Below are 13,536 nucleotides of genomic sequence, written 5' to 3'. Positions count from 1 at the left end.
AGAGAGAGAGAGAGAGAGCTTTTGGTTCACTGGAATCTGACCTGTATACAGGTTTTTCCCGGTGATCCAAAATCAATGGCTATGAAGGCATCAATTTTTTCCAGCTCATAAAAATACATTTTTCAGTGTATTCCCACTAAACTCTATCATATTTCTGTTTTTGCTAAGCCCAAGTGTTTCCTATATGCAGATTGGATATATATTATGTACGCAATGCAAGGTTTACAAATGTGTTACGTTCCCTGATTACACTGATGGCGAGCTGTAACTCTCTCTCTCTCTCTCTCCATTCACTTTTGCTGTAACAGTATCAGGTAGCGATGCTTTTTGTAAGTCTGATTAGTGTCCATTATGGGCATATATTTTTTCATCTGAAAAGATATTTTTTCATTTAGGTTGCCCCTTGATAGCAAGACACCAGACTTATTAATCTGTTGCTAAAGCGTGGTACTAGTTATCGCTGATTAGTTGGTCGTATGGAATTAATTAGGGGTTCGTTTGGATGACAAGGGCCAAAACCTGGTGTTTGGCAAGCCAGGTTTTGCTTCAAACCAGGTTATTGGCAAACCTGGTTTGCCAAAACTAACATGACAGTTGTTTGGGTGACCAAAAACCTAGATTTCAGGTTTTTTTAGCAAAAAAACAAAAAAGAAAAGAAAAGGCCAGGCGACACCGTTCAGGCCATTTTCCAGACAGAAAATGGTGGTCATTCCAAAAACCTAAGAAAAAAAGAAAACTATGGCCAACCAGGCGACACTGACGTCCATTTCCTGGCTGGTGGACGGAAAATGGCTGGTCATTCCTTGTTTTTCCAAAAACGTAAAAAAAAAATTTTCCAGCCATTTTCCGACCAGTCACTGGCAGGAAATTGTTGGACCAGTACCGCTCGATGAGGGGGTGTTCTAGTCTGGCCAGCGGCTGGCCAGAAATGGCTGGACATATGTTAGGTCCGAAGGAACGTAGGGGGAAGGAGAGAGAAGAGAGAGTTGAGATGTTGGGGGCGGGGGGTGCTTTTTCACTTAGCCAGGTTTTGGTGTCACTCATAAAACACTAAAACCTGGGTTTTGAGCACAAAACTCGGTTTGTAATTGGGCTTTGGGTGTCATCTAAAGGGTACCTAAGACTATGTTGGAGATGAGATGAGAAGGGTGATGGAGTGGGGATGAAAATGGGAGAGATGAGGCTGAAGTTGTCAAAAAATGACTCATCTCCACTCCATCTCTCAAACAAAAGACTATTTCCAAACACCTAAGGGTTGGTGGTATTAATTACAGCCTCATTAAATACCATCTCCATCTCTCAAACAGAGACTGATAGGAGAAACATGCATTACCTTCAGCAGTGTTCAATCACCTCATATCTGAGTAGGGATCCCATTTCCTGTCAAAGCATTTTAGGGCTTTTGGTTATCCATAAACTTGCCGAATTCAACCATGTTAATAACATTTATTTTTCTCTCTTAAAATGGAGAGAAACCACGACTTTGGACATCTTATAATAGGCCCAAAGGTGTCACGTTGACCATGTTTCTGTTTTGGTGTTCTTAAGGGGTGTTTGTTTCATGCCCTTTACTATTAAAGAGGCTCCCTTTCATAGAAAATAGTCTTTCTCTTAGAAAGGGTGAAACAAACATGTCCATGAGAAAATATGCGGTGGGATCTACATAATAAATGCAAAAATTAGTTTTTGGTCAAAATGAGTTCATATTAAGGTTGTCAGTCTAAGAAGCGGAAGTACAAAATAATACTGGAAGGGAAAGCAAGAATTGGGACATTTTAAAATTTAATGAAAATGAGAAGTGAAGTATCAATTTAAAAGTGAAACAGGAATAAAAAAGAAAGTAATATGATGACTGAATAGGAAACAAACATGAAGCAAATAAAATTGTTTATTTTTATATTTCATAATTTTTTAATCAAAAATAAAAAAATTTAATTACCAATTTAGAGAAAGCATATGGAAAGTAAGTGAAAGCATGAAAAAAAGTACATGAAAAACATGGGAAAAGCATATAAGAAGCATGAACAATGCATGTGAAAAGCATAGAAGAAGCATGGAGAAATTTGTGATTTTAAGCGAGGAATATTGGGCTTTAAGTGTGCTTCCACTTATTTAAGAAGCTTCTGGTAACCCTGATACATATCTTCCCTGGTGGAGAAGTACTTTCCCTACAAAGTGGCTCTTTCAATGGAAAGAGACTTCCTTTGGGTGACAGTGTGTAAGAAACGTATCCTTAATGAATTACTCCATTTGTACTCCCTCCCTACATACTGAGAAGAGTTTAGGATGTGAACCTCAAGTATTGAACTCTTGACATCTTTTAAATTGAACGCCTTAAGCCAACCCATCTTTGCCAGATGTGCAGGGATCTTATGGACAATTGATAACAACTTATAAAATGATGTTGACCATAAGTTTGTGGTAAATATTTATTGGGGTAATGTTTTACGAACATTTGTAGCAGGTTGTTTTGTTTCAATCAAACCACATAAATGGATTTAGCATGTCCAAAATAGTGGGGTCTGCTTTTGAATTGTATTTTTTTTTTTACGAAAGAACACAATTTTATGACTCGAAAAAGTATTTACACGTTGTAGGCCATTGATTTTTGAAATCTTATAAAAACCTGCCTACCTCTCATAATTGGACAATCTAAAAGCTCGTTCTCGTTAAGAAAAATATGTAGATCACATCTGTAAGGTCAGTTTTATGAAAAACAATGAAAAAAAGGCATTTGTACCTATAACAAATAAGATATCATATTTATTTATGTAAAATATACTAAATTTTCCTCATATGGGAGTTCTAGTGCTTATATTGCTTTAGTCAATTAATGTTTGGAAACAGTAAGTTCCTTTGAGTCAATGGTTGCGTATCTGCCTTCATTTATTTGACTTGGGCATTATGAGGGTATTTCGGTATTTGGGAACCGAGCTCATGGAATGAAATGACTTCCACCAAACACCATCAAGAATACTAACCATTCAAACTGGAATTCCTGGAAAATGATAAAGAAAAACTTTACCCCTTAAGATTCAAGAAAACTTTTGCTGAGAAAGTCTATTAAACTTCTGCATGGGTCATGTTGAAAATCAACATAATGCATGAAATCAAAGGGGTAATATTTGATACCGGTAAGGAACCTCCTATTGAAAAAATATTATTTTAATTTGTTTCACATATAACCCTCCCCTCTAGATGTGATCTGCATATTAAGTTTAGCAGAAACTGACCTTTCTATCATGTTTTTATTACATATATGTCAGATTTTAAGAGGGTTGAAAATTCAACGACTTATAATGTACCAAATTTATAAACATCAAAAAAACATATTTTTACATAAAAAAAACTATGATTGAGGGATGGATTCTTATCATTTTAATCATGTTGACCACGTCCATAAGGTCAGATTTGGTCAAAACAACCTCCACTTATGAGTTCCAACTAGGGGGATTCCTTACCCACGAGAAAGACTGCTTGAGGATAAACTGGATATATGAGTTCGGCTGATGCTGGTTTGGATGCTTATCTAATCTTTTTTCATCTACCTCGGTTCAGTTAGCTCTTTGAGATTAACTGAACAGGTTGTTAGCGCTCTCCTCTCTGTTCCCTCCGATCGAGCGAAGACCTCTTTGGTCACCCAACATGACAATGATCAACAACGAGATGATACGAGCTTTCCTCCTGTCGCTTTCGGAGGTATAGCTTGGACCCTCACCACATTAGAGGGTAGCAAATGCCACCCCTAAACTAAATCTATCCAAAATCTCATGATAGAAAGCTTGCCTTTTTAGTTGGGAACATTTAGTAGCCAAATATTTAGGTTTCAGCTTCACTATCAGGCAGGGGCGTAGCTAGGATTCATGTGGGGGGGGGGGGGGAGGGGCAAACAGGGGTGTAGCAAAAAAAAAATTTGGTGTGATAGTCTGGGGTTCGGGGGCAGCGTCCCCGAAAAAAAATTGAGATAAAATAAAAAATTGCTACAATTATTAATAAAAATCTATTTCATATGGACAAATCAAACTATTTGCTGCAGTCAAGGCTGGGCTACAAAAATGGATAAAAATCTATTTCATATGGAATCAGGGCTGGGCTAGGACTGGGCTTTTAAAAAAAAAATTAACTGGGCCGGGCGGCAGGACTGGGCTACAGCCCAGTTCTGCCCCCCCCCCCCCCCCCCCCCCCAGCTCCGCCTACGCTATCAGGCAGTTAAAGGGTTATGGGTTGTGGATTGGGTTTGTGTGGGATCCACCAACTGCCAAATCGCGCATAAGGCCTTCCAGATTAGATTGGCTAAATGGGTTGGATCTATCTTATGGCTCTTATTTGTGCATGAAAGAGACATGATTACAGTTTAACTACAACCCTACAAATACCTAAATGAATCTGGATATGGTATTGCACAGAAAGTAGCGGTCAAAATGCATGCAGATTAGGTCAGATATCTGATTCGAAAGACTATCTGTTTTTGGATATGGTTCTTTAAATAGAAGACTGGAACTTATATGATAGGACATTTTGAATTTGAATCCAGAATAGGGATGAATATTTTCTGTCAAAATTGTATTCAGATCTGGATCGTGTGATCTGTTCGAACTTTTATTTTTTCATAGGCAAACTTGTTTTTTGTTTTTATATGTAAAACCCTTGATTCCAACTTTTTTTAGTAGATCGAGTACTATCATGTAAAATTTGGATATGGATTCATCTCTACTACATTGGATCTATTTCAGATATGGATTTGAATTTGGACCTGCCGCTTAAATTTAGGATTTGAATTCAGTCCACCTTATTCCAGACCGTCTTCCACCAGTTTGCACCCCTACCAAACAGTAGTGAAGCACTTGATTTGAGCATTAATAATGAATTTGTTGGATCAGCACTAGTTGAAATAACTGAATTGGGGGTTCGGTTTCCTTCTTTTTTATTGTCTTAATGTTCAGGAGCTAAGACCATTCCAATGCTCACATATTATTGGTCTTATTGTGAAAATAACGCATTTTTATCATGATGTTTTCAAAGGTGATGTTTTCAGATTATTGCCTATTTTGAAAATGACGCGATAAAAACAAGTTGTATTTTGATATTATTAGTGTTCACATCCATTTAAATTGTTTATGTACTCTGATATTTTTCCCCAGTGTTTTTGGAAAAAACTGGATGTTCAAAGTATTGTTGCCAAACATTCTCCAGCTACCAAGGGGGGCTCTTGGTAGGAGCTGTCTAAGAAGACCCGAAGGTCCAATTAATAAATGGACCCAGGTATAGTTTGTGAAATTTTATACCAGACCCGAGTTTCGATTAAGACTCGCAATTTTTCAATGTTAAAATAATAAAAAATATTATTTTACCAGGTATGGTTCGGGTCTGGTTCATGTAGTTCTTATCAGATCTGGGTATGATTTTTCTTATAGTAAACACAATTATACCTGAGTCCGGACTCGATACCATACCCAAAAATCTGATCCAAGTCTGATTTCACCTGGGTCCGAACTAAACCCAACCCGTTGGCACACATGGGTGCATGTCTCTTGCTTTGAGGTCGAAGCTTATGCATTCACAGATGGGCAAGATTTTTACACCAATGGATTCGCGAGTGACGTAAGATGTCAGCAGAAGGTATTCAGGGCTTATTTTATAAGCCTACACGAAGGTCAAGGTATCATTTTTTTCAAAAAGTTTGTCAAGGTGCGCATACAAAACAACCCATTTTTATCCATTGAGTTAGGCTCATGCTGATTCACTGTCCACTTTTATCTTCAAAAACCCCATAAGCCTTTAGGGTTTATCACAGATCAGAATGGAGACGATGGGTTCTTCCTCTGCAGCCCCACCACCACCATCTCTCCCCCTTTCTCCTCTTCCTCCACCTCTCCAGAAGGAAAAAGACACCCAGAAAAGGAAACCACCAACACCAGAAGAGCTTGTGGCCATGTATGAGGCAGAGGGTCTGGACACCAAGGAGGCCTCATTGAAGGTAATTCAGGACCTGCAGACCCTTCTGTACAGAGTTACGGGGTCTGTAAGGAATAAGAAGGACAGATTCATGGTGGAGACGGCGAGGAAGCTCGATAACGCCAACACCCGCCTCGCCATCCTGGAGATGAAGGTTGACTCGAAGCCGGGCTTCTCGGAGATGCTGTCGGTCGGGGTCGCAGCCGGCGGGGTTCTCCGAGGTATCTCCGGAGCGGCGCCTCACGTCATCGCGGCGTTTTCTCAGATGTTGTCCAGTGTTAGAAGCTCAACGAGAACTTGATTTATACACTCTTTTTGTTTCTTCTTTTTCCTGTTTCAAGAATTTTGTTTTCTCTTGGAGGTAGATTTTGTTTATGAGAATTATAAGCTATGTTCTATTTAGACGAAATTCTCTACTTTGTGGTTTTCATTATGCTTAGTTAGCGATACCAATGGGATTGTTGCTATCAGTGATTATTGACAAAGGGGAATTTGTGCGTATTGGTTCTTTCTTTGTTTTCTGGCAAGGTGGACTGAAAATTTATGTTATTCTGTTGAAGTTAGCAGCTTGGTCAATTAGCTTTTGGCGAAGGCTTTGAATATGCTTCTGGTTCTCACCTTTATTATTGTCAACATTTTTTGCATTTAATAGTATTCATTGGGTAGTCACTTAGCAGGGTATAGGTCGTTCTGCCTATTCACTATTGCTTGTCTTATCCAGTTCTCCTAATGTGGACACACTAACTGAAAATTGGTGTTTGAACATTTCAGCTAAAGATTACAGTTCATACGTCACTAGGAAGATGACACTCGAGAAAACTTGAGAATGTGGAAAGTTGCATTATGTAATGCAGTTCTTATAGTTCTATTACTTGATGTTTCTTCATATGGTTAACGTGTGTTGGTTCATTGAAATCTAAATGAGCTTTCACTAGACTGAAATGCTAATATCTGAGTTTGCATTATTCGGATCGGTTTTGCTGTATATGCCCATAAGACTGTGTCATTCACCTATCATCCACTCTATGGGAAAGAACGCTCCTGTGTTGACATCTTTCCGCACTTCGGAAGATGTTAGCTTCTGTAAGATGGTTCTCTCCTCAAGTTTCTTATAGAATAAGTTGTGTAGGTAATCAAAGCCTAAGTATGGTCTATTTACTCAAGGAGGCACACTAATAATGAAAAAGAGGACTTCCATGTTTCTTAATCGTATTAGCTACTTTTATTAAAATGTAAAATTCCTTCTTTATATTGATAAATATAATTTCTATGTTATTTAATCAGTCTAACATACAACAGTTCTTTTAAGCTTGCTGAATGAAGCTAATGTTAGTTTCATCTGGTTTGAGTGAATATTAGAGTTTATTAAATGGCTGGATTATTAGAACATATGATCTGATGTTGAAACCTCCTTTGCCAAATGTCGCTCAGATTAAATTCAATCAGTGCATATACTGGAGGGAGAGAGGAAGATTGAAAGATACTCATTTGATAGTAGCTTGTACTTGTTCTTGAATTCCACTTATTTTTGTGGGAAGTTCGACAATATTCGTCAAAGTTGTTCATAAATAGACAAACAACTGAGATGGACGTAAGGGAGGTATGGAGAAGCAAAAGGACCGCCCAAGATGTGAAGCGAAGATGTTGAAACCAACGTTTTGGATTTGGGCCTTGTTCAGACTGATGTTACTCGTACATTATTGTTCTACGGTTAATTGGGTTGATCTGGGACTCATTCCTTTCTTTTAAGCTACGTGAGTTCATTCAAGTCCCATGACAAGTTCTTTGAATTACAAGCAACCACCAAGAGCTGCTGTTCTTCAGACATGCTGCATTGGTTGAGTTGGTTCATTGAGTTTTTAGATTTTGTTTGAAACCAAATTCCAAATGAAGCACGTCTTTTAAAGCTAAATACATGATTTTTTTTTTCAAGGATGGGTTCTTTTGATGGGGTGTGTTGAAGGGTCTTGAAGGTGTTAGAGTCTTTTCAATAGATAAATTTTTGTTAGTAGGAGCCATGTCAGTTGTCATCTGATAGGAAACTTAGGGATTACCAGGGGAAGCCGATACTCGTTGCATCATTTAGTTCCATGGTTGTTTCCAGATATTGACTGTCAATGCAGATGGTTTTGATGGATTATGGGCTTGCTAAGAATCCTGTCAGGCAGTCCATATTTTTATTTACAATGGCTATGTTTTCTCTGACAGTGCCAAGTGCTTCCGTTAGTGCCTAACTGGATGAAACTATTAGTGTGTTTCTGAATTTTGTCTGTCCTCTGAATTGTTACTTGTTAGCCATTTTTCTTTTATTGTCTCTTTCTTGTTTGTTTTTTCTTTTCCCTTCCATTTTTGATGTAGAACCAGATTGAAGGATCGTATACTTGTTGAGCATAAGTTATAATTCCAAGTATAACTTGGACTTGGACTAGTTTTAATTCTTATTTTTGATAAATTTTGTTTGTAGAAGATTAATTAAGCTAGGATCTTTTTAGTTTTGAGTCAATTAAGGCCTTCTTGTAGTTTTTTAGTTAAATAATTTCCTAGTCTTGATGATTTATAAGTGGATATGAATCTTGTTATTGTTAGTAAGTTTAATTGAATCAGGACAGATTTCTTATTGAATAGGTTTTCTTATTAGAATAAGAGTAGTTCAGGAAAGTTTCTTGTTTGATGAAGAGTTTTTGGCTATAATGATGTTTTGTAATTGAATAAAGTGTTTTCCTTCTTGCGGATTCAAGCAGTCCTATTCCTTTGGATTTGAGGAACCCTTTTTCCTTGTGGATTTAAGGAACCTTTGTGAATTCCACAATTCAAGAAGATGATGGTGCTCTTGTGTGTATGTGTTGGTTATGCTCTTATTTTCAAAACCATGTATATCTATAACTCCCATGGTATATTTACGTGATTATGAGTAGGTCCGAACTGCCTTTGGTACAAACCGTGTGCAAAGTGCATGGACTGTGCAGTTTGCACAAACACACAAATTTGCGGTTGTCTAGGCTGCCAGTAAAGACCTGAGGACCTTGTATCCGTTCCACCCACTGCTAAAGTTGTTTCTTGTGGTTAATAAAAAACGACCATCCGATCCTTTTGCTTGGATAATTCTGGGTTGTTTGCACAAATTTTACACACACACACACACACACACACACTATATATACAAGATTTGCTATTAACCACAAAGCATCTCGCAAATATGCATATCAATCCAAAACCTTGAGACCAAATCCTCAACAATGTAACCTCAGAGTTTCAATGCAACAAACATGCAAAGGTTCTTCCATTAAATTTAACGATTGAATCCACAGATTCTTGATAATAAATATCAAGGTGAACTAGTCAGAGAACATAAAATAGAAATTTGACTAGAGGCCAAACTGTCTATGATTTTGTGGAAGCAAATGAGAAATAAAATGTATTTTGAAATCCAACATAGGTTATGGTGAATAAGGATAGAGGACATCAACATGTTTATGATGCCTAATTTTTACCCCTTTTTTGGAATCGATGATCCCTCTAATTAGATCTACAAAAATACAGAAAGATCAAAAGGAACCTGGAGCAAAGATATCTGAGATCAGATTGCAGGGATGCAAGATGAGAAACTCAGCATTTTAGTTGTCAACCTTCTGTTTTAGTTCTACAAAACAAAGAGAAAAAAAAGATATCTACAAAAAAACAAAACAGATGATCATCTTCATCACCAGTAAGACTTACCTTTGGAAACTGCTAACCAATGTTGTCAAAATTAGTCCGAATCCATTTATTCATATTTAAAAAATGATTCAAATTCATTTTTTAAAAAAAGGGCAAAAATAGATCTACTAAAAACACAATAGAGAGAAACGAGAGAAGGAGAAAGACCGCACAAGAGAGAGAGAGAGAGAGATCGCGCACCAGAGAAAATAATGACTTCATTTATGTATTCATTCTACTGGATTTCATCAGAAATCCAATTGACGTTCTCTATTAAACACATAAACTCATCTACTTTTGAGTTAACCAGCTTCAACAATGAAGTTTTGCACAGAGTTACCTACCGAAAGTTTTTTATATAGATGAAAAGTTCGCTTTATGAAAACTTGCGTCAAACGCACGATACTCCTTGCTTCCAAAACTTCATGAGAACCTCGATTCTCCCATGCTTCTCTTATTCTTTTCACAGGCTTTATATATTCTTCTTATATGTTTTCTTACTCAACTTTTCATGTTTTTTGTGTTTTCTCCCACTCTTCTCACTCACTTTGATATGTTTTATCTAAAATTGGTAATCATCATTTTTAGTTTTTGTTAAAAAATGAATTCTTATACCAAAAATCATAAATTTTAATATTAGTCACTTTATTTTAGTTTTTATTCGTATTTCATTTTGATTCTTATTTAATTCTTATATTTATTTTTTTTATTCCTAGCTTTTCACTTCCTATACATTTTAAAATGCATCGCTTCCCGCTTCCATTTTTCATATTGTTTCCTGTTTCCACTTCTTAGTCTGACAACCTTGGTTTCACACAAGTTTCATAACCGCTTGGTTTCCGCTTCCCTGAAATGGTTTTCCAGGAAACGGGTTTCCATCGCATACCTAGAGTTTCTTTTTTTTCTGGAGGTGACATGGAATTGGGGACCGCTTTCCCTGTCGGAAGTGGTGGTTCACATCTTTGAACAGGGCGTGTGGGGCTTGTGGCATACCTAGAGTTCCTGGTAACCTTGTTCTAATGCTCGTGCACTCATCCAAGTAACCAAAAATTAAGTGAACATTTTGCGGGTCGGATTTGGGTCTTCTGGACCTGAACCCGACCACTTGACAGGAAAATTTAGGTATTCTAGGGAAGAACATGGGCTTATATGTCTTCTTAATCATCCGTACTGCAACAGGCGCTCCTCTGCTTGGATCCTCCGTCCTTTTATAACCCCACACACACACACACACACCCACCACCACCACCACCACTACGGGGCAAGACCGAAAGGATACCCAACCATACTCCAACTCGCTTTTAGAAATTTCAAAAAACAGAAAGACTAGCATGCCATCGCCTGAACGATAAAATATCGAGAATATCCCTAGAGCATAATTTCCCTCCCCCTCCCTTTCTTTTTGGGGCAACATTCCCCTGCCAAGTGCAAGCATTGACAGCTAGGGGTGGCAATCGTGTCGGGTTGGCGGGTCGACCCGACGGGTTGGCGGGTCAGCATACCTCAACCCGAACCCGACCCATTTATTAAACGGGTCGGCTGTGGCAAACACGAACCCGACCCGTTTAATAAACGGGTAACCCGACACGACCCGCCAACCCATTTAATAAATGGGTTGGGTCGGGTAAACGGGTTCTCATGTTCGCGGGTCGGGTTGATGGGTTGACGGGTTGGCGGGTTGGCAGACGAGTTGGCGGGTTGACCCACCCACCTAACCCGTTTATTAAACGGGTCAGCCGGGTTGGCGGGTTGGCATACCCCCAACCCGAACCCGACCTGTTTAATAAACGGGTTATGCGGGTCGACCCGTTTATTAAACGGGTTGGCTTAAGCCCAACCCGAACCCGCCTAAGAGGCGGGTTGGCGGGTCGGGTTGGGGGGTCGTGTCAGAAATTGCTACCCCTATTGACAGCCCAAGTGTCCCTCCAAATTTAAAGGAGAGAACAAGATATATACAAATTCAAGCGGTACCTTGGCTTTCAACTATGGCCAATTTTGGCGTTTAAATAGAATGAAAATGACCTAATTTACCCTTAATGAAATGACAAAATTTTGTCCCTAGGTCAAATTGGTTGGTGGTTCTTCAAAATCTTGAACATGGTAGTAGATGGGCACTGTATGGGAGACTAAAAATATGCTTGTATGCTTTGCTTGAGGCTTTAAGCTTGGTTCACTTAAGACTTTTTTTTTTAAAGGCAAGCTGGGGTTTGGCAGACCCTACCAGTTATACAACTATACTATTGGGTTTTGAACCTGCAACGTCCCAACACAAGGTGACGTACGTACACTAGCTGCTCCTACCAAACAAGCAGAGCCCCTGTTGGTGGCTCACTTAAGACTTGGTTTGTGACACTGCCCATAGTCCAAGAATGATGCATGCTTATGCCCCAAACCCTTAAGTTGGAGTTAGGTTTATAAAGGCAACTCGATTCCATGGTGACCAGACCAAGAGAAAGGTGAATCGCTGTACACTACTCTCAACTCGAGATGGTTCTCTAAATTGGTCAAGCAAGAAACTATTGATTGGCCCATGACCCATTAACCACATCTAAATTTGCTCTCTCTCATTCAGACATTAGTCAGCCCGAGTTAGCTAGGACCATAGTCACCGTAAGTGCATCTTCAGTGGAGAGCGGGGGCAGAACGCTTCTGAAGCGAGGGAACGTGGGAGTGGGAGAAGCTCGCTTCTCATTTGTGAAAAGTATACTTTTCACCCGTTTTCTAAATAGTTTCCCTCTTGCATCTCCTTCACCTTTTACACATTTCCCATATATATATATTTATGATAGAGAGAGATGGGGTTAGGCAGACCCCTACCAGTTATACAACTATGCCATAGACATTCGAAGTTGCAACACCCCCAACACAAGGTGACGTGCACTAACTACTCCTCCCACACAAGCTAACGTTAGTGTTTCCCACTAGTTTCACCCTTGCTTCCCACTCACTTAAATCTAGCTTCCTACTCGTTTCTTTCATGATTTTTTTTCGCTTCCTATATGCTTCCACATTCGCTTTCTGAACCCGCTTCACGCTTCATACTGCTTTTTAACATTGGCTTTCCTGCTTCGGCTTCCCACAACGCTTCCTGTATCTATTTTTGCTTCCTGCTAACTATTGGTACGACACGTAATATACCAAAAAAAGCAAATTTGTTTAGAGTCTGAGCTACCCACTGTCACTTGGATGCAATTGAGGTGTCATAATATTTTTAGGTTTATGATAAGCTTGACCAACTCTTTTTCCCCAAAGAAAGGGATTCTCCTCCTTAAAAGCACCAACTGATTAAGATGGGGTTATTCTGCCACTGCCAAATATGATTACATTTTTTAGATATCAATTGCTAATATTGATATACTGTTTGGAAAGATTGTACCAACAAAAGTTTCCCTTGAAACGGCCTTCCCACCACCATAGAACGGTCATTCATTTCAGTTACTAAAGATAAGAATTCCAATCCCAATTACAGCGGAAAATCTATCCACACTCGTACCAAACCTAATACATGCATCATAAGCAGGGAATCTGGAAAAATAGACCAAAAAATTTATTAGAGATGTGTACAGGGACAACAGGCATTTGAAAAAGAAACTGCATCTTCCAATTGTTTCCATCTGGCCAAATAATAAAAAACAGTAGATTTCAACAGTTTTGAATATACCAAATGACGAAAGATTGAGCAAACAACAGAAGCGAAGCGAAGATAGAATCACGACAACCACCAACCATCTTATCAGATAGAAACATCCACTAGTAGCAATTGATTTTCATTAAAATAAAAAATAAAAACAGAGTACATATCATTGAACCCTCAAACGTTAATGGGATTCATGGATGGTACATTAGTTTCTTTTCTATACAAAAAAAAAAGACGAAAAAAAAAAC

The 13,536-nt window shown here is 38.6% G+C and overlaps 1 protein-coding gene across 1 annotated transcript; it reads left to right on the top strand.

Annotated features, from left to right (window-relative positions):
* Positions 1-5,809: 5,809 nt before the first annotated feature.
* Positions 5,810-6,256, top strand: LOC149837061 (uncharacterized). The gene has a single exon (XM_090007957.1). The coding sequence runs from the start codon at positions 5,810-5,812 to the stop codon at positions 6,254-6,256; it is 447 nt and encodes a 148-aa protein (XP_089864083.1).
* The last annotated feature ends 7,280 nt before the right edge of the window (positions 6,257-13,536 follow it).

The sequence above is a fragment of the Nuphar pumila genome, chromosome 5 (genome assembly GCF_984573655.1).
Source record: "Nuphar pumila chromosome 5, dmNupPumi1.hap1.1, whole genome shotgun sequence".
NCBI classification, from domain to species: domain Eukaryota; kingdom Viridiplantae; phylum Streptophyta; class Magnoliopsida; order Nymphaeales; family Nymphaeaceae; genus Nuphar; species Nuphar pumila.
The sequence above is the reverse complement of the archived record's forward strand: the minus strand, read 5'-3'. Positions and strand labels throughout refer to the sequence as shown.